The 26,180-nt window shown below is 49.1% G+C and overlaps 1 protein-coding gene across 3 annotated transcripts in view; it reads right to left on the reverse strand.

Annotated features, from left to right (window-relative positions):
- Window positions 1–26,180, reverse strand: part of HNRNPR (heterogeneous nuclear ribonucleoprotein R) — an 872,346-nt gene that overhangs the window by 211,408 nt on the left and 634,758 nt on the right. For all 3 annotated transcript variants that reach the window (XM_069622744.1, XM_069622746.1, XM_069622745.1), the window contains one exon: window positions 11,265–11,414. In XM_069622744.1, the coding sequence (XP_069478845.1) occupies window positions 11,265–11,414 (150 nt within the window). The remainder of the gene's footprint in view (window positions 1–11,264; window positions 11,415–26,180) is intronic.

Here is a 26,180-nt window from a genome sequence, read left to right on the forward strand (position 1 = left end):
CAACACTCTTGAAAGGAGTGAGAGATCGGGCGATAGTTTCCCGGAATGGAAGGGTCAGCAGAAGGATTTGTGAGGAGAGGGTGCAGAAGAGAATGCTTAAGAGCAGTGAAGAAAACTCCAGTGGCGAAGGAGAGGTTGCAGACGTTGGCCAGGGCTGGGGTGACAGTCAATGTTGTCCTTGGGACAGGGGTCCACATGTTTGAAGGAGGCTTTCATATATTAGACTTGTCTAGAAACCTCCTCAAGTGTGATCTGACTGGTCATGCTCTGAAAGCCAGACTTATGGTCATGGAGACAACCAACAAATTCAGTGGGCAGGGTAAGCTGAGAGATGGCCAACATGACCAGGAGTTTGCCCAGGAAACGAGTAATGGAGATCGGCGATAGTTAGCCTGAATGGAACGGTCAGCAGAGGTTTTTGTTTAGCACAGGGTGCACAAGAAAGTGATTGAGAGAATTGGGGAAGACTCCAGTGGCGAAGGAGAGGTTGCAGAGGTAGGCCAATGCTGCTGCTAGAGAGTCAATGTTGTCCTTGATGGTTTTGGAGGGACAAGGGTCCACCTGTTTGAAGGAGGCCGTCATAGATCAGACTTGTCTAGAAACCTCAAGTGTGACAGGGGAGAGGGAGGAGAGAAAGGGGAGAACAGGTGGGGGTGGCCGAAGGGGGCCCAGGAGATTACAGTGCATGACTGGGTTCGGAGGAGAGAGAGGACAGAATGCCCTGTGATTTGGTAGTGAAGGGTGCAGCCAGGGGCCCCATAAAGGGCCTGGGTGGGTGCAATAGAGAATGAGGCTGCAGTAGGGCTGGCCAGCTCCTTACAGACTTTGAAAAGTTTGGCCGTATTGTTGGAAGCCGCAGGGATGCAGGCTTAAATATGGATTCTTTCTTGCGCTGGATGCAGAGTCTATATTGCCTTTGTAGAAGGCGGCAGGCCATCTTATCAGAGGGTGCACATGAAGATCCCCTTTTAACTCTGCTGCCCTGTACTTGTGTTAAAGGTCAGCTAGATCAGAGTTGTACCAAGAGTTGCACATTTTGGAAGGCTTCAGTCGGACCCTCCACCTATACCATCGCCGCCATTAGTAGACAATAAAAATGGCTCTCTACCCACAACATTTTGCTAACAATTGCCTCCCTGACACACAAAGCACTAAATAAAGCTGCCCCAAGTTACCTCAGACAGACTAACGAGAAGAATGACCCTCAGGCCGACTAGAGCTGGTAATGCCAACTGCCTAGTGGTACCGAGATCCAGACTTACGAAGGTTGGAGGTAACAGCTTCCCTGTAAAGGCCACTAAACTTTGGAACTTGCCACACAAGCTTAGAGCAGACCTACCTTACTTGCATTTCAGAAAAAACTACATCAACCTGCTCAACGCCACTGACCACTGACCTGCTCTCTACCTATACCATTTAGCCCTAGCTCTCTTCCACCTAGACTACTCCTTCTAGGACCTGCCTGTATACAACTAGACCCGTCAATATTTCAGTTGTATTCATACTCGTAAATATGACAATGCATTACTTACCGTAAAAGCATTTCTGATGGTTGTATCTGCTTAGATTCACATGCTGTGCATAGGTCCGACATCCAGTGGTCACTGCAGAGTATTGCATTTTGTTTTTCGTAGTCGAAAAGGGGACGTCGACAAGGCCTGTCTGTAACACTATCCCTATAGTGACGTGCGTTGTACCCACAATCCCTCACGCGTCGTGGTCCCTCTGTTTGTATTTTTCTGCCCTGAGGGAGCCTTCTAGACGTGAGTGAGTACAGAAAAGAGAGAAATATAGGAAAGGATGTCTATGTTCCTTCCATCCGAGCGGGGAGGAAGGGCGGGCGCATGTGAATCTAAGCAGATACAACCATCAGAAATGCTTTTATGGTAAGTAATGCATTGTCTTCTGATGTTTGTTAATCTGCTTAGAATCACATGCTTTGCATAGACTAGCAAGCAGTACCCGGAGTTGGCGGTGGGTTATGAGAAGGAACAGTAGAGAAAAGATGTCTTAATACTGCCTGTCCCACCTGGGAGTCAGATCTAGAGTGTGCATCTAGACAGTAGTGTTTTGTAAAGGTGTGCACAGAACTCCAGGTAGCCGCTTTGCAGATGGACTCAAGGGGAACATTTGCAATGAATGCTATGGACTCCCCCGTGCCTCGAGTAGAATGTGCTCTTGGCCTAAAGGGCAGTTCTCTCTTAGCAAGAGCATAGCAGAGAGTGATGCATTGAACAATCCATCTAGAAATAGTGGACTTTGAAACTGCATCCCCTTCTCTTCCTGCTGCCACTGAGACGAAGAACTGATTAGTCTTCCTCAGTGGTCTGGTTCTTTCCATGTAGAACATGACCGCTCTGCGGACATCTAGTGTGTGCAGAGTCCTTTCTCCCAAGTTGGAAGGATTTTGAAAGAACGCTGGTAGTTCTATAGACTGGTTTACGTGGAATTTTGAGATGAATTTCGGAGCAAACCTTGAGTGAGTGCGTAGAACCACTTTATCTCTGTGAACTGTAACAAAGGGGTCTAGAACAGAAAGAGCCTGTAGTTCACTTACTCTCCTGATGGAGGTGATAGCTATTAGAAAAGCAGTCTTAAGAGTGAGGTCTTTAAGAGATGCTTTGTGCATGGGTTCAAATGGTGAGCCCATGAGTCTGGTAAGTACCACGTTAAGGTCCCATCCGGGAGCTGGGTCAGCTATCGGGGGGGTGTATTCTCTTTACTCCCTCCATGAAGGCCTTTATAACAGGGATCTTCCACCTCGACACTTTGAGTTGGGAAGTGGTGTATGCAGAAAGTGCCGCTAGGTGGACTTTAATGGAATTGAACACTAGACCTGAATCCAATAAATGGGTCAGGTATAGAACAATATGTGTGGGAGAGCAGTCAATTGGGTTGATGCTCTTTCCTCTGCACCAGATGACAAATCTCTTCCATTTGCTAGAATAGCAGTGGCGAGTGTTAGGTTTTCTGGCTTCCCTGAGGATGTCCATGCATCTCTGCGGGAGCTGTAGATGTCCAAATTCTATGATTTCAGGAGCCAGGCTGCTAAGTTCATGTTCTGGGGGTCTTGTGGCAGCATGTTGTACGGGCAGGGGAGTTTCACTGGGGGAGATAGAGACATCTCCATCAAGTGAGCGAACCATGGCTGTCGGGCCCACATTGGGGCCACCAGTATCATGGTTACTTGTTCCTGGTGCATCTTGTGCACCACCTTGTTGAGAAGGGGAGTCGGGGGAAAAGCGTAAACAAATTTCCCTGACCATTGAATCGACAGACCGTTCCCCTTGGATTGGTTCTGGGGGTACCTGGAGGCGTAACTTTGGCATTGTGAGTTCTCCAGGGTTGCGAACAGGTCTATTTCTGGGAATCCCCATTGCGTGAAGACGTCGAAGACGATGTCTTTGTGCAGTCGCCATTCGTACTCTTCGGGCAGGGGGAAATCCCTGCTGAGTTTGTCTGCCAGCAGATTGAGTTCCCCTGGTACATGTTGTGACAGAAGGAACATATTCTGTTTGAGAGCCCACTTCCATATGTTTTGGGCCAGTTTGGACAGTCCTGGAGAGTGGGTTCCCCCCTGCGTGTTGATGTAATACATGGCTGTGGTGCTGTCTGTAAGGACCATCACTGTCCTGCCTTGTAGGTGTTCCTGGAAGGCTTTTAGCGCCTTGAACACCGCTAGTAGCTCCAGAAGATTGATGTGTTTGGATGCTACGTTCGGAGTCCACTCTCCGTGAGCAGTCTGATGGGATAGGTGAGCCCCCCATCCTGTGAGGGATGCGTCCGTGGTTAGAGTGGCTTCCGCCACGGGTGTGGCAAAGGGTTTCCCTTTTTCCAGGTTTTCCTTTGTCCACCACCGTAGCGAGAGAACTAGGGCCTGCGAGACCACCACTAGATCGTCCCATAGTCCGCTGGCCTGACACCACTGGCTGTTGAGCCACTCTTGCATTGGGCGTATGCGCAGGCGCGCGTGAGGTACCAAATAAATACACAATGCCATCATGCCTAGCAAGCGCATTGCTTTGCATACCGTCACCTCTCGACCGGTCACATATTGAGGGATCTGAAACAGCATGTTTTGGACCCTCTCTTTGGAGGGGAAGACGAGGCCGTCCTTTGTTTGAATTAGAGCCCCTAGGAATTGTTTGATTTGGCTGGGGTCTAGGCTGGACTTCTTTTCATTGATGGAGAAGCCAAACTGGAACAAAAGGTCTACAGTCTTTTGGGTATTGGAGAAGCATGTTTCGTAAGAATCCCCTGTTATGAGCCAGTCGTCGAGGTAAGGGTAAACTGGGATGGACAACCTGCGCAGGTGGGCCGCTGCCACTGCCAGCACCTTCGTGAATACCCTCGGTGCTGATGCTATGCCGAAGGGTAGCACTCTGAATTGGTAGCGTTTGCCCTCTATCATGAACCGGAGGTATTTTCTGTGCGCTGGCAACATTCAAATATGAAAGTATGCATCTTTCATGTCCAATGTTGTCATGTAATCTCCCTGTGATAGCAGTGGGATCACTTCCTGTAAGGCAGTGGTCTTCAAACTTTTTTGGCCAGGGCCCCCCTGAGCAAAATTTGGGCAGGTCGGGACCCCCCAGAAATGCCAAATGCACAGTATATATTGCGTGCCGTCACCTGCTCCCATCACAGTCGCTGGGCTCCCTCATCCCACTCCTACCTAGTCGCTGGTCTCTCCCCACCCCATCACACACCCTGGGCTCTCCCCACCATGCTCCCACCACTATCCCATGGTTCCCGCCCATTGTGCTCCCACCATAATCCCTGGGTTACCCCATCCCGTTCCCAACACTCTGAGGGCAAGTGGCGGCTGGTGATTTTTTTTTTTTTTTTTTTAAGTGGAGGGCATAACTATTTCTGCCAAAAATGCAATAGCGACCGAGCATAGTGAGGGAGCTCGAACCAATAAGGGGAGGTTAGGGGGGGGTTTCCCCCTGTGAATTTTTTTAAATAATGGGTTAAAATGTTGCATTGTTGAGCATACTTTGAACAAAAAATGGGTAAATAGCCAAACAGTTTGCAATTGGTGCTGGGAGTCCAGGGGGCAGGCATTGATATTGATATTTATATTTTATTTCTATCGCGCTCGTACACAAGTGTTTCAGAGCACAAGGCAAGGGAGGGGAACAGTTGAGGGAGTGCCCACTGTTTCACTGGGCAGGCTCCTTAGCTCCTCCATAATGGCTGAGGGGCCACTGGGTGGGCGCCCCCTCGCCATTATGGATGAGCCGCCAGGCTCGGACAGGCCTATAGGGCAATGCCTGTATCAAAAATGTAAAATGCTAGTGTGGGCCAGTCAAAATGGGCCACCATTTTGGCCAATGTGGACCAGTTTGATGAGTTACTTAACTATGCAGTTAGTAATGTTGACCGTTGTTGCTGAATATATCACAATTTACTTACATTTTAACACAAAGCACCCCCTTGGGTACTATTGAAACAGTGGGCTTCATTAGAACTCTGGCGGTAGCTGTGCTGGTAAAACCGGCACGGCTGCCGCTGGAGTTGCATCCGCGTCCGGCACCCGCAAATGGGCAATTACCAGGTCATGCCGAGTTAGGCGGACATAATTGACCTTTCGTGGGTGCCGGTACCGGTAGATCCCCATTCCCATTGAGCCCCATAGGGCTCAATGGGAATGGGGGGCTCGGATGCACCGGCAACATTCGTAACGGTGCCGGTGCAGCCAACGAACTGTGCTCGCGGGTGCCGCACGGCCTACCAGGTCAGACCTGGTGGGCTGGCAGGCACACGCAAGCACAACTCTTACTATGGCGGTACGGTAGCAACGGTGCCAGTAGCTTACCAGCACCGTTGTTACCATACAGCCATAGTTGTAATGATGCCCAGTCTGTGACTAAAGGAATGAATATCCATTTACAACTGTGGGTCACTTTTTCATTGTTGCCTGAGACAGTTTCATGCTTCAGCCCGACCATGTGAGCCACCCCTATCATTTCTACGAATCTAAAAAAAAAAAAAAAAATTGTTTTTTTTTTTAAATTCATGCTGAGATCTCAGGGCCCCCCCCAGGGATGCACCCGATGACCCCTAGGGGGTCGCGACCCACAGTTTGAATACCGCTGCTGTAAGGTCACCATACGAAACTTTTGGGGTTTGATGAACTTGTTCGCTGGGCGCAGATCTAATACAGGGCGCATGGTTAGATCCTTTTTGGGTACAAGGAAGTACACTGAATAAATACCTTCCGTTACCCGAGATAGAGGCACGACCTCTATGGCTCCTTTTTCCAGCAGTTGTTGTACTTCTTGTAGAAGGATGGCAAGATGTTCCGGTGACATGCGTCGTCCCCTCGGGGGTTTGTATGTTGGGGAACTGTTGAATTCGATGCAGTATCCGTGGGCTACGGTGGAAAGTACCCAGCAGTCTGACGTTATACCCTCCCATGCTGGAAGAAAGGATGTTATCCGGCCCCCGACCGGTGTTGCATGGGAGGGGACGCGAATCTTCGCGTCACTTGGTGTGGTTAGGGGCTTGGGAGCCTCTGGGGGTGGACCCCCGCCCTCTTCCTTTGCCCCGGTGCTGTCCTCTTTGGCTGTACTGGCCACTATTGGTCTGGAAAATGGTGGCAGGGTACTGTTGCTGCTGGTTTTGTTGTTGGCGTTGGCCACGAAAAAAGCGTTTGTTGCCATAGCCGCGCCTGGTAGAGGGCTTAGAGATTTGGTCAAGAGTTTTGATAGTATCGAACTCTTTTTTTAGCCATCTCGAGAGCCTCATCCACCGCTTTCCCGAAGAGGTTTGAGTCTTCAACAGGTTTATTTATTAAAGACGCCTGTGTCTCCGGTTTGAACCCTGAGTTGCGCAGCCATACGTGGCGTTTTAGGATTATTCCCTGAACTAGGGAACGTCCCGCAGTTTCTGCCGCATCCAGAGAGCTCTTTACAATACTCTGGTTGACCTGGGTTCCTTCGCCAATAGTTGTAAGCAGGCGTGTACGTAATGGTTCCGGCGCTTCTTCGGCGTCTTTGCGCAGTTTGGCCCACTGCGCGTCTGCATAGCTAGCGAGCAAAGAATTGTTGTTTGCAATTCTTGCCGAAAAGGCAGCCGAGGATGTAACTCTTTTTGCAAGGGCATATAACCGCTTGCCCTCCTTGTCAGGTGGTGCCTCACTGGTGGAACGTGGTACCCCTGCCCTCTTTCTTGTGTTGGTTACTACCAGGGAATCCGGAATGGAATGTCCCCTGATGTACAGCGGGTCTGAGGGTGAAGGAGTGAAAAGTTTTTCAATTCTAGGATTGACACCTCTGATTAGTGCGGGTGTGGACAGCGAAGGGATGATTCTTCTCTTCACCGAAGCGAGGAGGGGAATGGTCTGACTGACCGGGGGTTTTTCCTTCATTACTCTTTCCACAAAGTCTAATTCAGGGGAGAGCTCCCCAGTGTCCAGTTCGAAGTGTGCTGCTGCTCTGCGCAACAGGGCATTAAATGTGGGCTGATCGTCAATGGGAGACGTGTTTCTAATAGGTGAATTGTCAGGAGGATTTAGGTTCAGGACATCAGTGTCGGAGTATATTGAAAGGGGATTGCCAGGGGTGAGAAGGTCCTTCTTCTGGATTTTCTCCGAAGCCTTCTCCTACCAAGTCTGGGCCGTCTTCCAGACCTTCCTCCTGGTTCCGTCCCTCTTCCTCGTCCATAAAATCATCCTCTTCCTCAAAATAATGTTCCTCCCCAGTGAGGTCATACACACTATGGAAGTCTGAGGCTGTGTCCTGGTGGGGATTGACTAGTCTTGGAATTTTGCCCCTGGGGTCCTCCTGAGGCCCTTCTCTTATTCTCTTGGGAGTGGGAGGGTTCTGGGTATTCATAAACCTCTCCATTCTTTCCATGCAGAGATGGAGCCTTTCCATGGTTTCATGGGGTACTCCCGAGCGGTCTAGCGGGGGAAAATTGGTGTCTTGTAGCTGAAAACGGCTCGACCTCTCCCACAACGTCGAGGAAAGTGTCCCGTCGCCCTCCGAAAAGCCTTCAGGTGTGTTGGGAATCCCTTCGACTGAAGGAGATCGTCCCTGTCTTTTCGGCGTGTCTTTCGACATTTGCGTAGCGCTCGACGAGTCTTTCGGCGTACGCTTGTGGGCGTCGGCTACCACGATCCTTGCCAAGCTCTCAGCGACTCCTTTGTCAGCGGAGGGCTGTGGTTTCGACGTTATGGGTGTCGATCGCTCTACGGCGGCATGCTCTTTCTGCTGTTGCGCGCCGGCCGATGATTTGGGGGCGGCGCCCTTATTTGTCGAAAGCCCAGTCGCTGGTCGCGGCTGCGGTTGAGAGAGGGGCTTCGAACCCGAACGGTCCGAGGAGGCCGCCGGTAAAACCTGCGTCTCCTTGGGCGCTGATGCTCTCTTCGCCGAAGAAGAGCCATGGGTTGTGTGCTTATGTGTGGTCTTGTGTGCGTCCATGTCGCCGGGGTGTTCATCCCCATAAGCAGGGCGTGAGCCGAGCCCGTCGGGGCCGGGGACAGACGACGAAGCGCGTGTGCGCTCTCTAGGGGGGTTTTCGACTTCCGTAGCGGAGGTCGTGGTATCACGTTCCGCGTCACTGTCGGAGGTAGCGACGGTGGGTGGAGCGTCGGCCTTCGACATAGCGTAGGCCGCCCACCTCTTAACCCTACGGTCTTTTAGAGTTTTCGGCTTAAGAAGCCGACAAGCCGTGCAACCTTCCTCTTTGTGATCGAGGGGCAAGCAGCGGTTACACCGTGAATGCTTGTCCTTCCAAGTAAACTTGCCCTTGCAAAGCGGGCAAAACCTAAAGGGTGTCCTCTCCATAGCCGAGGCAATAAATCGTGATAACCACCCCAAAGGAAAGGAAGGGGAAAAGGAAAGGCATTCTCAGGAAAGAACTAGAGATGTCCCACGACCCCCACTCTCCCTACTGTATTTGGTCTGCGAGGCCAGGCCACGTGTTCGGCAACGCCGAAGGATCTCCTCCGCTCGTCCCCTCCGTCGAAGATCTTGCTCGGCGGAGACAGCTTCACAACAGCGTTGAGGGGGGGATCGATATGTCTATATTAATATAGGAAAAACGACCAAAGGTCGAGGAGATGAAATCTGCAATGTCTCTCGAGGAGCTCCGCGTAAAGGCGACCAGTAGCTGGGCGGAAAAAAACAATCTGAGGGACCTCGACGCGTGAGGGATTGTGGGTACAACGCACGTCACTATAGGGATAGTGTTACAGACAGCCTTGTAGACGTCCCCTTTTCGACTACAAAAAACAAAATGCAATACTCCGCAGTGACCACTGGATGTCGGACCTATGCACAGCATGTGATTCTAAGCAGATTAACAAACATCAGAAATATGTATTCTTTGTTGGAGGATTGTAATAACTTGATTATTGTAACCATGTAAGCTGTGCATTTCCTTACTGCTGTGCCCTGTTACCTTCGGGTTTGGCGCGCATTACAAATAAACATAGGGGCAAGGATGTCTAGTGTATTGGAGATGGAAAGGTCCAGTTAGAGAGGGCTGTATCACGGTGGGAGTCAGCTGTGAGAGTAGGAGGAGGGGAGTAGTTGGAGGCAAAGCCAGCCACTGAATTTTCATGGGTCGGAAGACCTTGTAGGTGGGAGGTAGTGCAGTGTGTACCAGTGCTAAAGAAGAACAGAGCTTCAAGTGAGAGAGGAGAGTGCTCAGTCCATCAGAGAGGAGTAGTGAGAGGGAGAGGGATGTCTGAAGAAATTAGATAATCCAGGGTGTGGCCAGCAGTGTGCGTCGGACCAGAGGGTAGAATGGAGAGAGCAAGCGAATTGCATGGGTTGTGGAAAGCTCCTGAAGAGATCAGAGCGTCAAGATGGATGTTTATATCCCCCAGCAGGAGGAGTTGAGAGGCAGAGGGCAAGCAAGAGGTTACCAGGTCAGCCCATTCTGAGATGAAGAGGGTGGAGTGGGCCGCCGGTCGATAGAAGGTAGCCAAAGTAAGAGGAGACCGAGGAGCGAGAGCCTGCAGACCCGGCATTCAAAAGAGGACTAGGTCTCTGAATGGGAATGGTAGAAACAGGGATGCACTCAGGAAAGATCAGGGCAACTCCCCGTCCTGGCCTGTTGCGCCTGGGTTCAGAGAGGATCTTGTAGACTTCAGGGAGAAGTGTGTCAAAACCTGTGACAGAACATCAAGGTCCAGGTGTTCAAGGACATGGCAGATGTCAGAGGAGTGCTCGACTGCAGAGTCAGTCAAGTGTGGTAACGTGGAGCAGATTGCCATTTAAGGACTTAAGGGGCAGAGGTGCAGAGGAAAGAATTCCACACCATAAACGGCATGTGTGCCACGGAAGGAGAAGGCAGAGGGGCCGAAGGGAGTGCAGGCAAGGGAACTGGAACAGCAGTAGATGGCACGGGAGCCAGTGGAGGGGGGGTATGCTGAGGGCAAGGGCAATCCCAGATGTGTCGGCAGGGGGGGTGGCAAGGGCACCAGCGTGGAAGAGGCTGCCAAGGTCAGTAACGAGTGTGTGGGCAAGGGAGCCAGGATAGTTGGAGACGTCAAAGGCGCCATAGTAATAAGCAGTGTGGCCAGGTGGAGGCACAGAAGCCAAGGTTTGGCCGCAGGTAAGGGAGCCAAAAATGTGAATAATAGGGTATTGCACTTTACCATATACAAAAGTCCAACCCCCACCAAAAGACATAAAACAAGCACCACAAAAAGTTCAGACTACCAAAGGTCCGAACTTTTCGTGGTATATGTTTAGGTGTCGGTGCGGTTGGACTTGGGGCTGGAGGGTTGTGTCCCGCAACACCCCGCTCACTACAGTGGGGTTGTGGGGGACAACCCCCTAGCCCCTTGCAAAACTAAAACAAAATAAAACTGGGGCTGCATTGGTGTACCCCGCAATACCCTGCTCACTATGCAATACAGAATAGTGAGCGGGGTGTTGCGGGGGACACCCAAAAAAAAAAAACACACCTGTGCTGCGGTGTGTCCCCCGCAACACCCCGTTCACTATACAGTTCAGTATAGTGAGCGGGGCAACCCCTGCAGCTTCCGAAAAAGAAAAAAAAAAAAGTTAAATAAATAAAAAGGACCCTGCGGCGCCAGTCCCCAATCACGGAAGGGAGACAGCGTAAAGGAAAGGCAAGTAGGGTTTGGGTGTGGGTTTGTAGGGGTTTTAAATGCATGTTTGCATGGGAAATGTGCAAACCTTTTGTGTTTTGCACATTTCTCATGGGAAAAGTCACAGATTCAATACTAGTTGCATTTTAATTTTTCACATATCAAAATACCCAGTGTGGAGGAAGATTACCTTTACTGCTGCATCTCTATCCTCAAAATGTACAAAAGCATAATCTTTCAGTTTCTTCACTCTTTCTAGCTTTCCAAATGCTGAAAAAGCCATTTCCAATATTTCTTCCGTCACGGTAGCAGCCAAGTTTCTCACAAACAAAACTTTTACCTGAAACATAAGTAGAAAAAATGATGTAACATTAACGGTTCACATAACCCCATTAACAATTAAAAGGGTAAATCAATGTTTTGCATGCCTGGCCCGAAAGATCTATTTTTAAACACAAAAGGGAAGTATACATATCCGTAATTACTACAGATTGCAAGAACAGTATCAATGTTAAGTCCCGGTTTTTGTGAAGTGCCCAAATACGACTGAGGTTGCTTTCTATTACTAATCACTATCTGGCAATCAAACAACTTGTAGGTAACCGAGGAAAGGTGTAGTTGTGTCTTTAGGGCCTTTGTACACTATAAATTGCCTTCTAGGCGCCTCAGTGCGACAGTGAGAATTCCAAAGCAGAGTAGCATTTACAGAGAAGAACAAGTGACTTCTTACCTTGTAACATTCTTTCAATGGGATGTTCCTCTGACGTATTCCTTATCTTAGATATCTCTTTCCAGCTTTGCTGGCCTCGGAAATTTTCTCTCTCTAGAGTGCGCTGTGCGTCGACGTCCGCCGAGTCGATGTCCCTCAATAGTCGCCGTATCGACGTAGACGTCATCCTGCCTATAAAGGCCGCATGCAGCGTACGTTGCTCAGTTCCGTTTTGTAGCCCACAATAATTCTTTCTGGACTAGACTAATCACCCTGAAGGAGCGTAAGATGCAACAACAAGGGAAGTAGTACTGCGGGGATGGATGGGAGGGTCGATAAGGAATACGTCGGAGGAACATCCCATCGAAAGAACGTTACAAGGTAAGAAGTAACTTGTTCTTCAAAGGGATTGTGTCCTCCGACGTATTCCTCATCTTAGATAGGCTCCCATAGCAGTATTCTGTTATTGGAGGTGGGAGTACTGACTTCATGCTTCCTCTTATTGACGAATAGAGTGCAACACTGCCCTTCCAAACCTAGTTTCCTGACTGGAGGAGGAATCCAAGTTGTAAAACCGTGTAAAGGTATGGACGGACGACCATGTGGCAGCCGCACATATGTCTCTAACCGGCACTCCTCTTTTGAGGGCCGATGAAGCTGCGATACCTCTGGTCGAATGAGCCCTAAGATTTTGAGGGGGCTCTTTTCCTGCCAGTTTATAACATTCCAAAATGGCTAAAATAATCCATCTGGAAATGGTCTGCTTAGTTATCGGTAGCCCCAGCTTGTGACCTGCGTAGCCTACAAACAGCTGGTCTGCTTGTCTTATCCTAGCCAGTCTACTAAACTTAAAGCCCTTCTTGGGTCCAGCCTGTGTAACCTCTCTTCCTCTTTCGCCGGATGGGGAGGAGGATAGAACGATGGAAGGGTAATCTTCTGTGTGATATGAAATTCAGAAACCACCTTTGAGAGGAAATTAGGTTTCACTTGCAGAACAACTTTGTCTTTGTGAAAGATTGTATGAGGGGGTTTACAAGAAAGAGCTTGTAACTCACTCACCCTTCTAGCAGATGTAAGTGCTACTAATAAAACAGTCTTAAGGGTAAGAAATCTTAACGAACAAGAGTGGAGTGGTTCGAAAGGTGTGCCCATCAGGAAAGTTAAGACTAAATTTAAATCCCATAGGGGAACCTGGAATGGTCTTGGGGGATAAACGTTAGTTAACCCCTTTAGAAACTGTATAACCAAGGGTAACTTGAAATAGGATGGTTCTTCCGCATTGCGCTTAAAGATGGATAGCGCTGCAAGATAACCCTTGATGATGCCAACTTGAAGGCCTGAATTAGCTAAATAAAGTAGGAAGGACAAAACCATTGGTGTACCACATGAAAAGGGATCGATATTCTTTTCCCTACACCAGCTGCAAAATCTGTTCCAACGGCAGCGGTATAAAGATTTTGTTGCTGTCCTTCTTGCCGAAAGCAACACCTCCATAACGTCATCAGGGAGGTCCCAATCCTTGTACCTCAGCCTTTCAGAAGCCAAGCGTGAAGGTTGAGGGTTTTGATGTCTGGATGGAGAACCTGACCTTCCTTCTGTGAGGGCAGATTCTCTCTGAGTGGAAGTCGAATTGGAGGGCAGATGGACAAGTCTAGAAGGTCCGGGTACCACATTCTCATGGCCCAATCCGGGGCAATTAGGATCATGGTTTTCCGGAATCTCTCAACCTCCTGATCATTTGAGGAATGACAAGAACCGGTGGAAACGCGTACAGGAGTGGAAACTCCCAGTCCACTATGAACGCGTCTCCCAGAGCTCCTCTCGGGGGAAATTCCCTTGAACAGAACAGATCGCACTTCCTGTTGACACTGGTGGCGAACAGATCCACCTGAGGGGTTCCCCAAAGGGCGAAGATCTCTTGAAGGACTTCCTGAGCTAGTTCCCACTCGTGGGAGACTGTGCTCTGCCTGCTCAGATCGTCCGCTGTCAAGTTCTTCTCTCCGGCTAGGTGAACTGCCGATAGAGAGATTCCTTCTTGGATTGCCCAAAACCAGAGCTGCATCGCCTCTCTGCACAGAGGTAGTGATCCTACGCCTCCTCTTTTGTTGAGGTAATGCATGGCCACTGTGCTGTCCGTCATTATCAGGACATTCTTTCCTTGTACAGATGGCAGAAAAGCCTTCAGCGCAAGTCTGATGGCCCTCAGCTCTAACAGGTTGATATGTAGTCTGGACTCCGATGGAGACCAACGATCGCTGATGGTCAAGTCGTTGGCGTGGGTTCCCCACCCCGTGAGTGAGGCATCCGTGACTACTGTTATCTCCGGCCAGGGTTGCCAAAACTGCTCTCCTTTCAGAATGTTCTCCTGACAGGCCCACCACTGAAGGACTCGAGCCACCCTGTCGGGAACCTGAAGAAGATCTGTCATTCTCCCTGAGAATTGTGACCACTGAGTTCTCAGTGCCCACTGGAGAGATCTCATTCTCAGGCGAGCCTCTGGCACTAGGAAAATGCAGGATGCATGAGGCCTAGCAACTCAAAGTCGAAGGCTGGGAGACGTTGGGCATTTTGAAACTTGGTGACCATCTGTAGAATATCTTGAGCCCTCACCTCTGGTGGCGAGGCTTTTCCCAGGGAAGTGTCCAGGATCGCTCCGATGAACTGTAGTCTCTGAGATGGTATAATTTGTGACTTCTTTAAATTGAGGGAGAAGCCCAGAGTGGCAAACATGATCTAGCTGGATCGGAGCTTGTCCCGAAGATACAGCTCTGATCAACCAATCGTCCAGGTAGGGGTAGACGTGAATACCTTCCCTCCTTAGACTTGCAGCCACTACCGACATTAACTTGGTGAAGACCCTCGGGGCGGAGGTCAGCCCAAATGGCAGCACTCGAAATTGATAATGAGAGTTGCCAATTGCGAACCTCAGGTATTTCCTGTGTTTGAGATGGATTGGCACATGGAAATAAGCGTCCTGAAGGTCCAGAGATACCAACCAGTCCTGGAACTGAAGGGCCTGAAGGATCTGAGAAAGTTACCATCTTGAATTTGTCTTTCCTGAGGAATTTGTTCAATTCTCGCAAGTCCAAGATGGGTCTCAGTCCTCCGTCTTTCTTTGGTATGAGAAAGTAAGGGGAGTACCAGCCCTTGTTCCTCTCCGCTACAGGTACGGGTTCTATGGCACCTTTCTCTAGCAGGTCTAAAATTTCCTGCAAGAGGAGCGGATCTGGAGCTTTTTGAGTGCTGATCCCCGGTGGATGACTGAGGTATGCATAGGAGAGGCAGGCAGTAACCTTGTGCAACTGTCTCCAATGCCCAAGCATCTGACGTGATAGCCTGCCATTCCGCCAGATGTGGAGTTAACCTGCCTCCTACAGGTGTCTTGTGAGGGAAGTCCTCAGAGTGGTTTTGGGGCGGCTGATGCAGATGCCGATGGTAAAGAGGCAACTGCTGTTGCTGCAGCTTTTGAATATCTACCCCGTCCACCTCGGGTAGTTCTTCTTTGTCCCCTTTGAGCCGGTCGTCCTCTACCTCTTCCGAATGCGGAGTAGAAGCGAAAGGACTTGCCTCTCGCAGAGGTTCCTGTGGGACGAAAAGGTGTCCGACGGATTGCAGCACCTAGGGATTTTGCTGCTGCCTTTGACGTTTGCAGTTTTTCTAAACTGTCATCCGCCTTTTTCCCAAACAAAGAAGAGCCATCAAATGGCATGTTCAAGAGCCTGGCTTGCACATCTGGGGCAAAACCAGACTCTCAACCAAGCAAATCTCCTGGTTGTTGTACTTACCGCCATTGCTCTGCTGATACTGTCAGCCGAATCAATGCCCGTCTGGAGGGATTCGCACATAGCGTCTTTACCGTCCTTCATGATATTTAGGAACGCCTCCCTTTCTTCTCCCTAAGGGATGCAGTCAGCCGCTGTAGAAGCACACTCCCAAAGTGTATGGCTGAATCTAGCAAGGGTGAAAGTAGCATTAATAGATTTTAACGCCATGCTACATGCCGAAAAGACTTTCTTAGCCATAGCATCGTATTTTTTATCGTCCCTGTCCTGTGGGACGGTCGGGTAAGCAGTCTTGATGTCAGTAGAAGATGCTGCCTGTACCACCAGACTTTCTGGGGATGGGTGTTTGGACAAAAACTCTGGGTCTGCAGAAGATACCCTGTATTTAGTAGACAGTTTTTTATTTACTGTCGGGGCGACATCTGGGGTTTCCCAGTTCGTCATGATTTTTCTTTGAAGAGCTTTATGAAAAAGGTACTACAGGATCCTCCTGTGGACCTTTATCAAGAATATCCGTGAGGTCATCCTGTTGGAAAGCCTGTGAGGGTGTTGACCTGACCACCCCATAAATTCTGTGATCCTGGCCATTAAGGCTCTATAAGGGGTTTCAGCATGCTCCCTCAGGTCTGGCCTAGCGAACTCCACCTCTGGGGAAGTGTCTAAACCACTTGCCTCATGTAAGGAATCATGGAGTTCCTTTAATCTGCGTTCTTCTGAGGATAACTCCTCTTGAACTGGGGTTGCAGAACCCTGCAACTCAAATGTCTCTTCTTGGTCAGACAGTTCTCCCTCTTCCATAATTGAGGACATTGTTCTCAATTGGTCTGAACTCAGAAAGGGTGTGAAACCCATCTCCAAGGCAGAGGGTGCCAAACTTGTAATCGGCCTCGAAAACGTCGATGTCGTTGACGCCGAAGGCTTCGAACGTGGCGTCGAAAACCAAGGTGGAGGCCTCGAGGTCCTCGATAGAATCGGAATTCTGCTTGAGAATGTCGACAATCGACGACATCGTCATCGAAGACCTGGGAATAGCCACTGGGTGCGTCGCAACCGTGACTTTCCTTGGTGTCGACGCCGGTGTTGAGGATGGCGTCGAGTCGACAGACCCATGTGTCGAAGATTCCTTCGACAACGGCGTCGAAGACACCGACCTCGGCGTCGACGGAACCCTCGTCGACGGTGTCGACAGAACCTTCGAAGAAGGATTCGAGGTCTTTGCTTTACTCGAGGGTTCGTGACGGGCTCGAGAAGCTTCCTTCGCTGGGTGCTGCGACTCGCGGCGTTTTGGACCTTCGGGTCTTTCGACCAGAGCATCGCTCTCGGCAGTCTTCGAGGGGGTCGAGGCCGCTTTCTCGAAGACTCATTTTTTTCGGAATTCCCCCCATTCAGCCCAGGAACTATGTTTCGTGGGGCAAGGGATTCTCTTAGATGAAATAGAGGAAGAGGAGGACGAAGAAGGGGATCTTCGGCGTCTCCTTTTCGAGGGCTTCGATCTCGAGGAGTGATGGGACCCGCTTCGAGACCTGGAGCGCGAATGGTGACGAGGAGACGAATGTTTCGACTTCGTCGAGGAAGAAGAAGCTTTAGAAGTCTTACCTTTTTCCAGCTTCCCCCTACCCTCCTTCAGGGCCTTAGCTGTCATGGACATACAGTCCTCGCACTCCGATCAATGGTGTTCAGCTCCCAAACACCACAGACAGACCCTGTGAGGGTCCGTCAGCGACATCTTTTTGCCACAGTCTCGGCATTTTTTAAAGCCGGACCGAGGGGTCGTCGGTTCAGACGAGGAAGCCATCGAGTATGGATCGAATATCTCGAGGAAAATGGAATAATTCTCTACGAAACTGAGCAACGATATTCCGAGGCACTGAGTAAGCGCGGAAAAACGGAACTGAGCAACGGACGCTGCCCGCGGCCTTTATAGGCAGGATGACGTCGATACGCGGCTGTTGAGGGACATCGACTCGGCGGACGTCGCCGCGCAGTGCCCTCTAGAGAGAAAAAATTTCCGAGGCCAGCAAAGCTGGAACGAGATCTCTAAGATAAGGAATACGTCGAGGACACAATCCCTTCGAAGACCCAATCTCTTGTTCCAATTAGTATGAATTCTGGTTATGCCTTCTCACTATTCCAGAAACCAAAGCATGTGGTGGAGTGTAGTTTGTATGTTTCTGGATGAAAAGCCCTTTCAAGCTCTATAATCCAGGCATAGGGTCTTCTACTGGGTTGGCCTTCTATACATCTGTCTACCAAGCCAAAGTATAGAAAATCAGTCCTAAAACCTAGTATTATAACAGGGACAACTCTGGGAGCTATAGCCAAACCAGTTAATGGTAGCAAGTCGAGTGGACTAGACTAAGTTCCACGAGGTGGTGAGCTTTTAACTGGTCCACAAGGTGCACACACATTGAAACAGTCAAGGAACACACTTAAGATAATCGGCTATAAAAATACCTCTTTATGTATGGCTAGAACAGTGAAAAATGGCCAACAGGTAATACCATCTCACAACACTAATAATAAATACATATGCACAATCAATGGAATAGGGTAAATTACAGATCAAACCCTTGAAAAGGAAGGTACAGATTAGTATAAGCACTACAGGTCCACAGAGTTACAATCCTAGCTTTAGACATCCATCCGTAAGGTGTATGGTGATTTGTGCCCAAAAGGACATAAAAGTTAACAACAGTTTTGTGAAGCTGGAAAAAAATGGGATCCAATGAACAGTTCCAAGGGTTAGGGGACAAGTTTACTAACAAACGTGTCCCCAACTTTCGGCGTGCTTGTGCTTACAGGCAATGTCAAAGCCAAACTACACAAAAGTTTCTAAAAGTTATCGAACCTTTTAGGAAGTAGTTCGGGGTTCAGGTAAGTATTGCTACAATTCACTCCCTGTACTCCGATTCTTTGTAGGACTTGGCAGGTCTGCTGAATATGGTTCGAGGTGGCTTTTCCCACCATCAGCTTCAGCCCTCGACTCGACCCCCCCCCCCCGCCCCTAGGCCTGCAGGTTCGAGCACTTCTCCGGTCACCAATTAATGCTGGAGCAAGGTCTTCAGTTGGGAAATGTGAAAGCTTGTTGTAGGGCCCCACAGGACTGGAAACAGGTAAGCAGTTTTGGATGGCGGCCACGCAAAGGGTTTCACTTGTCGCAGTCAGACCTGGCCTCATATTTCGGTCCCCTTGATGCTAGGACCACAACATTTCATAGAGTTAAGTATTATAGCACAAGCCTAAGATCCCCCGGCGCCCCCTCCCCCTCCCCAAGTTCCAGGCCTCAGCTTGAAATGCCGATATCTGCAACACGGTGGCCCAAAACTCAGAGTTGGTCAGTCACTGGACAGTCCAGGGGCACTTCTGACAGCCCTTCTTCGTAGGACTCTGAGCCAACATCAAGCATGGATGGTCCCTCCACTCCAAGGGTCGCAGCTCTTTCTCAAGACTGCTAGAGATCTTCAACAAGATGGAACTCTACCAGGACAGCAGCAGAAGTTGGTCGCCAGGGCTGCTTCCAACATGTCTCCGGTCTCTTCATGGATCTTGCAGCTGGACAAGATTCCTCGTTTCCTTCCAGGATGTGTCTAGAGTGGGTGCAGGGGTCCTCTTATACAAACAGCCAGGTAAGAGCTGAAACTCCCACTAGCCAATGACAGATCTGGCCCACACACCCAGCCCAAGCAATAGTCCAATCAGGACCAGTGGTGGCACAATTTATGAATAGCACTCTAACACACCAAAACCAGTTTGTGGATTGGGACCAGACAGTCCCAACCTACTTCCTGGCAGCAAACACCTATGGCCCTCCAATAGCCCGACAAAAGGCTTTGCTTTCCCTGGCACTGGAAGTCCATATAAGGATTTTCCTGGCCTCACAGGCCAGGAAGAAGGACAAGTGAAAATCCTTGTGGCACTGCCATGTTTGGACACTAGCCAAATGCGATAAGGCTAAAAATGAAATGCACAAAAAAATTAGCAAAAAAGTAATTGCTGGCCCCAGCTTGTCCCTTTAGCACACCTACAGTAACCAAAACCCCTCGGTGTTTGTCTAGGGCTTAGGCTTAAGGCTTCACTGCACTGCAAAAAGAGGCCAGAATCAAAAATAAAAGCAAAACGTTTGGGGTGTTGTGTGTGGAGAAACGGCTCAGTGCAGCCCTTTCCAGTGAAGAAATGCAGCAGGCACCGATGCAGACTCTTCAGGGCACTCTAGCAGATGGGGGATGGCCGGTTCCAGCGACAAGTCAACGCACACTGGCGACAGCAGGCGTTTCAGTAGTCACGAACTAAGGAAGCCCTCCATAACAGGACCAGTCGGTGCTGGGACACTGGCAGGAAGGCAGCTTGAGGACTAGCTGGAGACCACAGTAGCCCAAAACCGAGCTAGTCAGTCCACTGGGTGATCCAAGGACACTCGCGAAGGCTCCAGGCTGCTGGATCGTGAGGAGTCGAGGCTGGTTGGTCCCAACAGCCCAAAGGGTCAAAGCATCAGAAAGGGACTTCTGAGGTCAGGTAGTCCAGCAGGGATCACTGGGACAGCAACAAGAACGGTTGCCAGGCCTCTTCAGGATTCGTCTTCGGGTCTTCCATCTGCCCAGCTACGCCGGATACTTGACTCCTCTCTGATCTTCTGGAATGGCTCAATTCAAGTGTGATCAAACTCAGCCCTCCAATGAAAGGATCTGCAACACTCATGCACACCAGCAGTGGTCCAACCAAGGACCACTGTGGGGCCGACTCATGCATGCACACTAGCCATACTGGACCCAGTTTGTGGGTTGGGACCAGACAGTCCCTGCCCACCTCTTGAGCCCAGGAACACATGGCATGCACTAGACTGAAAATATCTGCTTTCCTGGGCAAAGTCTTGACCCAAAAAAAAGGACTTCCTGACCTGAGAAGCAATAAGGCATCCAATTAACAAAATGGCCAAAGAACAAGCAAAACATCTTGTGGCAGTCATCTTAGGACACTAGCCACAGTTAGTAGCCAAACGTGGTAAACGCAAATGAGCCAACTAAAAATATAGCAAAACATTGCAAACATTAACTGCCACAAGTTTGTCTTAAGGCACATTTAAAACTAACCAAAAATCCCTTTGGTGTGAGTCTAGGGTGATACAAAAGTATACCCATTGCACTGCATTGAAAGATGGTTTGTGCAACATGAAAAATCTACGCAAACGTAGGAGTCAAAAGGGAAACAGTTTCCCAGTACCGAGTTTGAAGGACTAGTCTGTTTCGCCATAATAAAATGAGCAAAAAGGGTAGGGGAGTGAAGCTGAATGCTTCACTTCACTGTCAGAAGTCAGGACAAGTTCAAAAACAAAAGTAAAATGTTGGGGGGTGCCCAAGGTTGCTAAAAGATAACTCTTTGCCAACGCCTTTACTCTCCACTCTTTATTCTCCTACCGTACTGGTCTTAATCTTTCCACCCAATTCATGCTCCTCAACTTGCTTTAAGCATGCAGTCGTTTTTGATTTACTGAAAAACCCTACTCCTGATTCAACTCTTCCTGGTAACTTTAGCCCCATTTTTATTCTGCAATTTCTAAGCTGCTTGAGCATGCTGTTTATTCTCAGGTTTCCTCCTATTTAAACATCCATCCTCTTCCAATTCTTTTTCAGTCTTTTGTTCCTCTCACTATGCTCTTCCATTCACTTCAAATTTTCTATTCTTATCCATCTGCACATCTTAGCAGCGTTTCACAGTATCAATTTACTACCTTTTTGACTCTCAGCTTATTTCTCCGACTCAGTTCTTAAATGGTTCTACTACACTTAGATATCCGTACCTACTCAGTCCCTTGGTCTGTATAAACCTCCCTGCCAATGGGGCGGCTCGGTACAAGTAATCCCGCCGCCTTGAGCCTCCTCAGGCTGGAGGAGGCCATCTTTCCCGCCAGGTATCAAGGTAAGCGCCCTGAATTTATTACCAGTGCAATATAGACAAGTAGTCAAATGCAATAAACAAGAGTCGGAACTCTAAGATTGGGGGAAGCTGTTGTGTTCACTCTACAAAGTCCAAACCCAAGATGTTTGGGGCTTTGTGCCCAAAAGTCATCAGTTCAAAGGTATACACTTGGGGCGTGTGAGCAAAATGTGGAGCTAAGGTTGTAACAGTTCTGCGGTCTGTGCAGGACTGTTAGGCAGAAACCTGTGCAGTTCCCTTAGGGAACACTGCAAAAGATTTAGGACTACAGGTGTTAGCAGTAAACCCACTTAGTAGCAGTCTGTACCACCCAGATTTACCTGGTAGCTGTGGCTGAGCGGTCAGACTTCTCTCAAGAAGAGATAGGCAGTATGCAAAGTATACACAATAAGCACTCAGACACACCAATACAAGCAAACACTGACCAGAGCTTTGGTATCAAAGTATATAATTATTTAAAAACACACTGTTTGAAACACTCCAGCACTCTTGTTGTAGAATATTCTAAACACAGTTACTATTGTAATATATACACCCCTTTTTCCTTATCAGATAAGTCACAGTAAAACACCACTTATTTTCATACAGGGGTGAGCGCTTAACTAGATGGCACTCCAATAAGTTTGTGAGAAAGGGAGGGAAAAAGACAGAATATGGAAAGGTACACCACTCTAAGGTTCAGGAACACTTAGCAAGGCAGAAGAGCAAAAGTCACTGGTGAGCCAAAGTCCAAAGGCTGGGCCCACTCTTAGAGAGAGCAGAGCACAAATGCGCCCAAGATCACACAGTTACACTAGGCTTAGAAAGTCTTGCAGAGGGTTCAAAAAGAGTTTAGAGAGGCTTAGGAAAGTTTAGCCAGGGTGTCCCAGGCTAACCCCAGGTTCGAAAGCCGGGGGCTAAATCTACCCCATACAGTCGGTAGCAAGGGAAGCCAGGCGGGACACAGTACCTTAAGTGGGAAGGATCCTCCAGCGGTGGCAGTTCCTGGCAGTGGGTGCAAGTCGCGTCGTCGTCCGGGGGAAGAGAAGATCTCGACTTGGAGGAAAGATGAAGGCCGTTGCACTACCAGGGAAGAAACCAGCCGCGGAGTTTTCCGGTTAAAGGTGGTAACCTTTGTTCGCGGTCGTGGTAAAACGTGATATCCCGGTTGCCGGGGTGCTTGGCACAGGCAAGGCGGCCACGAGGCACGTCGGGAAGGCGAAAAGACGGTGAAACTGGTTATCCCCACCAGTCAAAGGAAGAAGACTCTCCGGCGGGAGATCCTCTGTCGTTGGGAAAAGTGGTGAGATGGTCCAGCAGGGCTCCACCGGTGGTGGCGTCGTGGCAGGTCGGCTCAGCTTCTCCCTCGTCGGATTCTTAGGTCCTGTGGCGAATTCTGAAGTTCCAGTCCCCAAAACCCTTCTTTTATGCAGAAAACCCCCATTCACTCAGCCTAGCTGTCACTCAAACATGCTAAGTGGTGAGCCGGCCGGCTCACCACTTGGGCCAATCAGGACTGAGTGCGACTTGAGTTGCCTAGGCAACTCAGTCCAGGGTGCCTAAATCCCACTCCATACCTCCTAAGTACCCCAGACAGAGTGGCACTACTTTGGAGGGCTTCTGTGGAGAAGCCCACCAAAAAGTGGAACAAAGGGCTCGACTTGGGTTGGAGTCACAGAAGAGAACACAAACGCCATTTTAGAATCAAGTTTTGGCAAAAAATACCAACCGGAGAATTAATATTAATTAAATAAACCGGCGGTATGTTCGAAGCTATCGTAAATAATTAAATAAAGATAGTAGCCTAAAACAATGGGAAATCCCATAGGAAAATATTCGCGGTTGAATATAAAAAGTAGTATCCACTGCCACCAGCCAAAACTCGATCAGGGGGGACGGAGACGTGCCCCCTCGACTAACAGACCCCGGGGCAATTGAATTGCCCCAGCCAGTACATCCACAATGATGGTTTGTACTGGTTCTGTTCAGAATTTAAGACTAGTAAAGTCAATGGTGACTTTACATGCCCTGGGAGACAGAAGTCAGTCCCAGGGTATGGAGTCTATATTGGGGGGTCACTGATACCCCTGTGTTACTGCACAGAGGGTGCTGTGTAACACATCACAAAAGCACATGAACACCTATGGGATAAAAGACCTCGTAGCCCATTAAGCACATCTAGATTCAAAGAAACACACTCAAATCATGCCCAAGAGTGAGGGTAAAAGAGTCTCACTCTTGGCAGGAGAAAAAAATGAACCCCAAAAATCCAGCAAAGCTGCTTGGGGACTCACTAGGTTGGGAAATTCAGCCTAAGCAGAGAATTCTCCCTAACAAGGACTAAAGGGTGAGGGACTGTATCTAACCTCACTCGTTCAGAGACTTTGCATATTCAGTGGGAAAGTGTGCTGAATAGTTGCTCTCTGGCTTTCATCTAACATCTTTACATCTTTGTGTAAAGTATTCTATGTATTTATGTATGTGTGTATGTCTGTGTCGAGTGATAAAGTCGCCAGGGAATTGGACGTCAGGCGACGACATTTCCCAAAAAAATGCACCCTCACTCAAATCAAACACTTTCTCCAAATATTCCAGGTTTGGAGATTATAATATAAAATTATACCTCTCCTAGAATATTTTAGGAAAGTATTTGAGGGGTTAAGAACAAAAATGTCATCAACCTGGTGACTTTTTCCAGGCGACATTATCTCATGGAACCTGTATGTCTAGGTTTATATTTAGAGTTAGTGATGTATATGGAGCTGGTTTTGGGTTTAGATAAAGGTGGGGGTTCAATAAGGATGGGTGTATGGAAGTAAGACAGGAAGGCGACGTGGGTGCCTGCCAAAGGCTGCTTGTGGATGAAACCACCCACTGGGACAATCTCTTGGCCCTCAGACACAGCGAGTGCTGCCAGGTAGGGTGTAAGGGTGTGGTCATTTGGTTTACACTAAGGGACTACCTTTGACCCCTTTCAGGGAAGGTGAGCGGGTACAGCAGGTCCCCAGGAAGAGCATCACCTCAGGGTAGAGAATGGGGATGGAATGGGAAGTTAACATGGTATGATTTGATTAATATTGTCTTGTTTCAATAAAAAAGGGGTCAGAGTAAGGTAGGAACTCAGGGCATAGCCGGTCCCCTGTTTGAATTAGCATCTTTTATTGTAGGTTAGTGAACAACAGTTCCTGTACAGCTGCTCTGGCGACTGGGGTGGCTCTAATAGGGCCCATCCCTGGCCTGGGGTATGAAATGGCTGCACCCATGCCCCGGTCAGGCCCAAAAAGCACAGACGCAACACCTTGCCAGTGATCTTGCTCCCTTCATTACTATGCTCATCAACTCCTCCTTCCCCTCTTGTACCGTCCCCACGAATCTGAAAAACCCTTGGGTACTCCCTCTTCTATAGAAACCATTTTTAGACCTGAGTATTCCTACAAATTTCAGACCCATTACAACTGTCCCTTTCCTGCTAAAGATCATCTAAAAGCAGCGTATATCCAGATTCAAGCTTACTGGGACCAACAAACTACTTGGACTGCGACAATCTGCCTCAGGCCTCAACATGGCACTGAAACAGCCTTGATCGACTTCAAGAACCAGGTTGAAGACCTGAAAGACAAAGGACATTCCGCCCTCTTGCTCCTGTTGGATTTGATAGCCGCCTTTGACCTGTTCGACCACAAGGTGCTCTGCAAACACATTTCATCAGCGGCCCACTTTTGAACAAAAACAACTGCATGGATCCAATCCTTCTTAAACAATAGAACAATTAGAGTTTTCTCATCATCGGCAACAGCTGACCCGATCCCTATAACATGTATAACATATTTACCAAACCTTCGATGACCTAGACTATTTGGGAGTCACCTACACTAATTATGCAGATGACACCCAGATCATCATACCTCTGATGGGTTGATTGATTGATATTTTATTTCTATCGCGCTCGTACACAAGTGTTTCAGAGCGCGACAAGGCAAGGGAGGGGAACAGGTGAGAACAAAACAGCGATCTTACTAGGCCCAGTGACATTGAGAACGCGCAAGTGCATGGGAGAGGGGAGAGGCAAAAAGTGCATGGAAGGGGGGAGAGGTGGAAAGTGCGAAGCAGAGGAGAAGCAGATAAATAACAATAAATAAATAATAAAGGCAACAAACAGTGGTAACGCAGCCAGTAAATTGCAAGTGCTAGGTTTAAGGCAGCAGAGAGGGTAGGTCTGATAAGTGCAGGAAGAAAAAGGGGGGGCTGTATGGGTACAGATACAGACCCCAGTGCAAGGGGTGGCCCGGAGGCAGTGCGGGAGGGTGGCAGGATGAGCAGGTACCTGGGCCCAAAAGACAGAGGGTGGCCAGGTGCACGGTGCCAAGAGAGAACAGATCAGCAGGGGAGAGGGGGAGCGAAGGCAGAAGAAAAGAGGTAGTTCTTGAGGTGCTTCCGGAACCGGAGATGGTTCTCCGTAAATTTTAGAGTGGCAGGGAGGCTGTTCCAGGGGCAGGCCCCAGCCAAAGACAGAGATCTACTCGCAGCTTGTTTCTTAGAAAAACGACTGACCCTGAGTGAGTTGGAGGTAGAGGAGCAAAGAGCTCGAGAGGGGAGGTATTTGCGGAGGGATAGCTGAAGGTATTTTGAACCCAGGCCCCAGAAAGCCTTGTGGACAATGAAGAGGGTTTTAATTTAATCCTTGCATCCATGGGAGCCAGTGGAG

Source organism: Ambystoma mexicanum, chromosome 11 (genome assembly GCF_040938575.1).
Source record: "Ambystoma mexicanum isolate Mex_15411 chromosome 11, UKY_AmexF1_1, whole genome shotgun sequence".
Taxonomy (NCBI): domain Eukaryota; kingdom Metazoa; phylum Chordata; class Amphibia; order Caudata; family Ambystomatidae; genus Ambystoma; species Ambystoma mexicanum.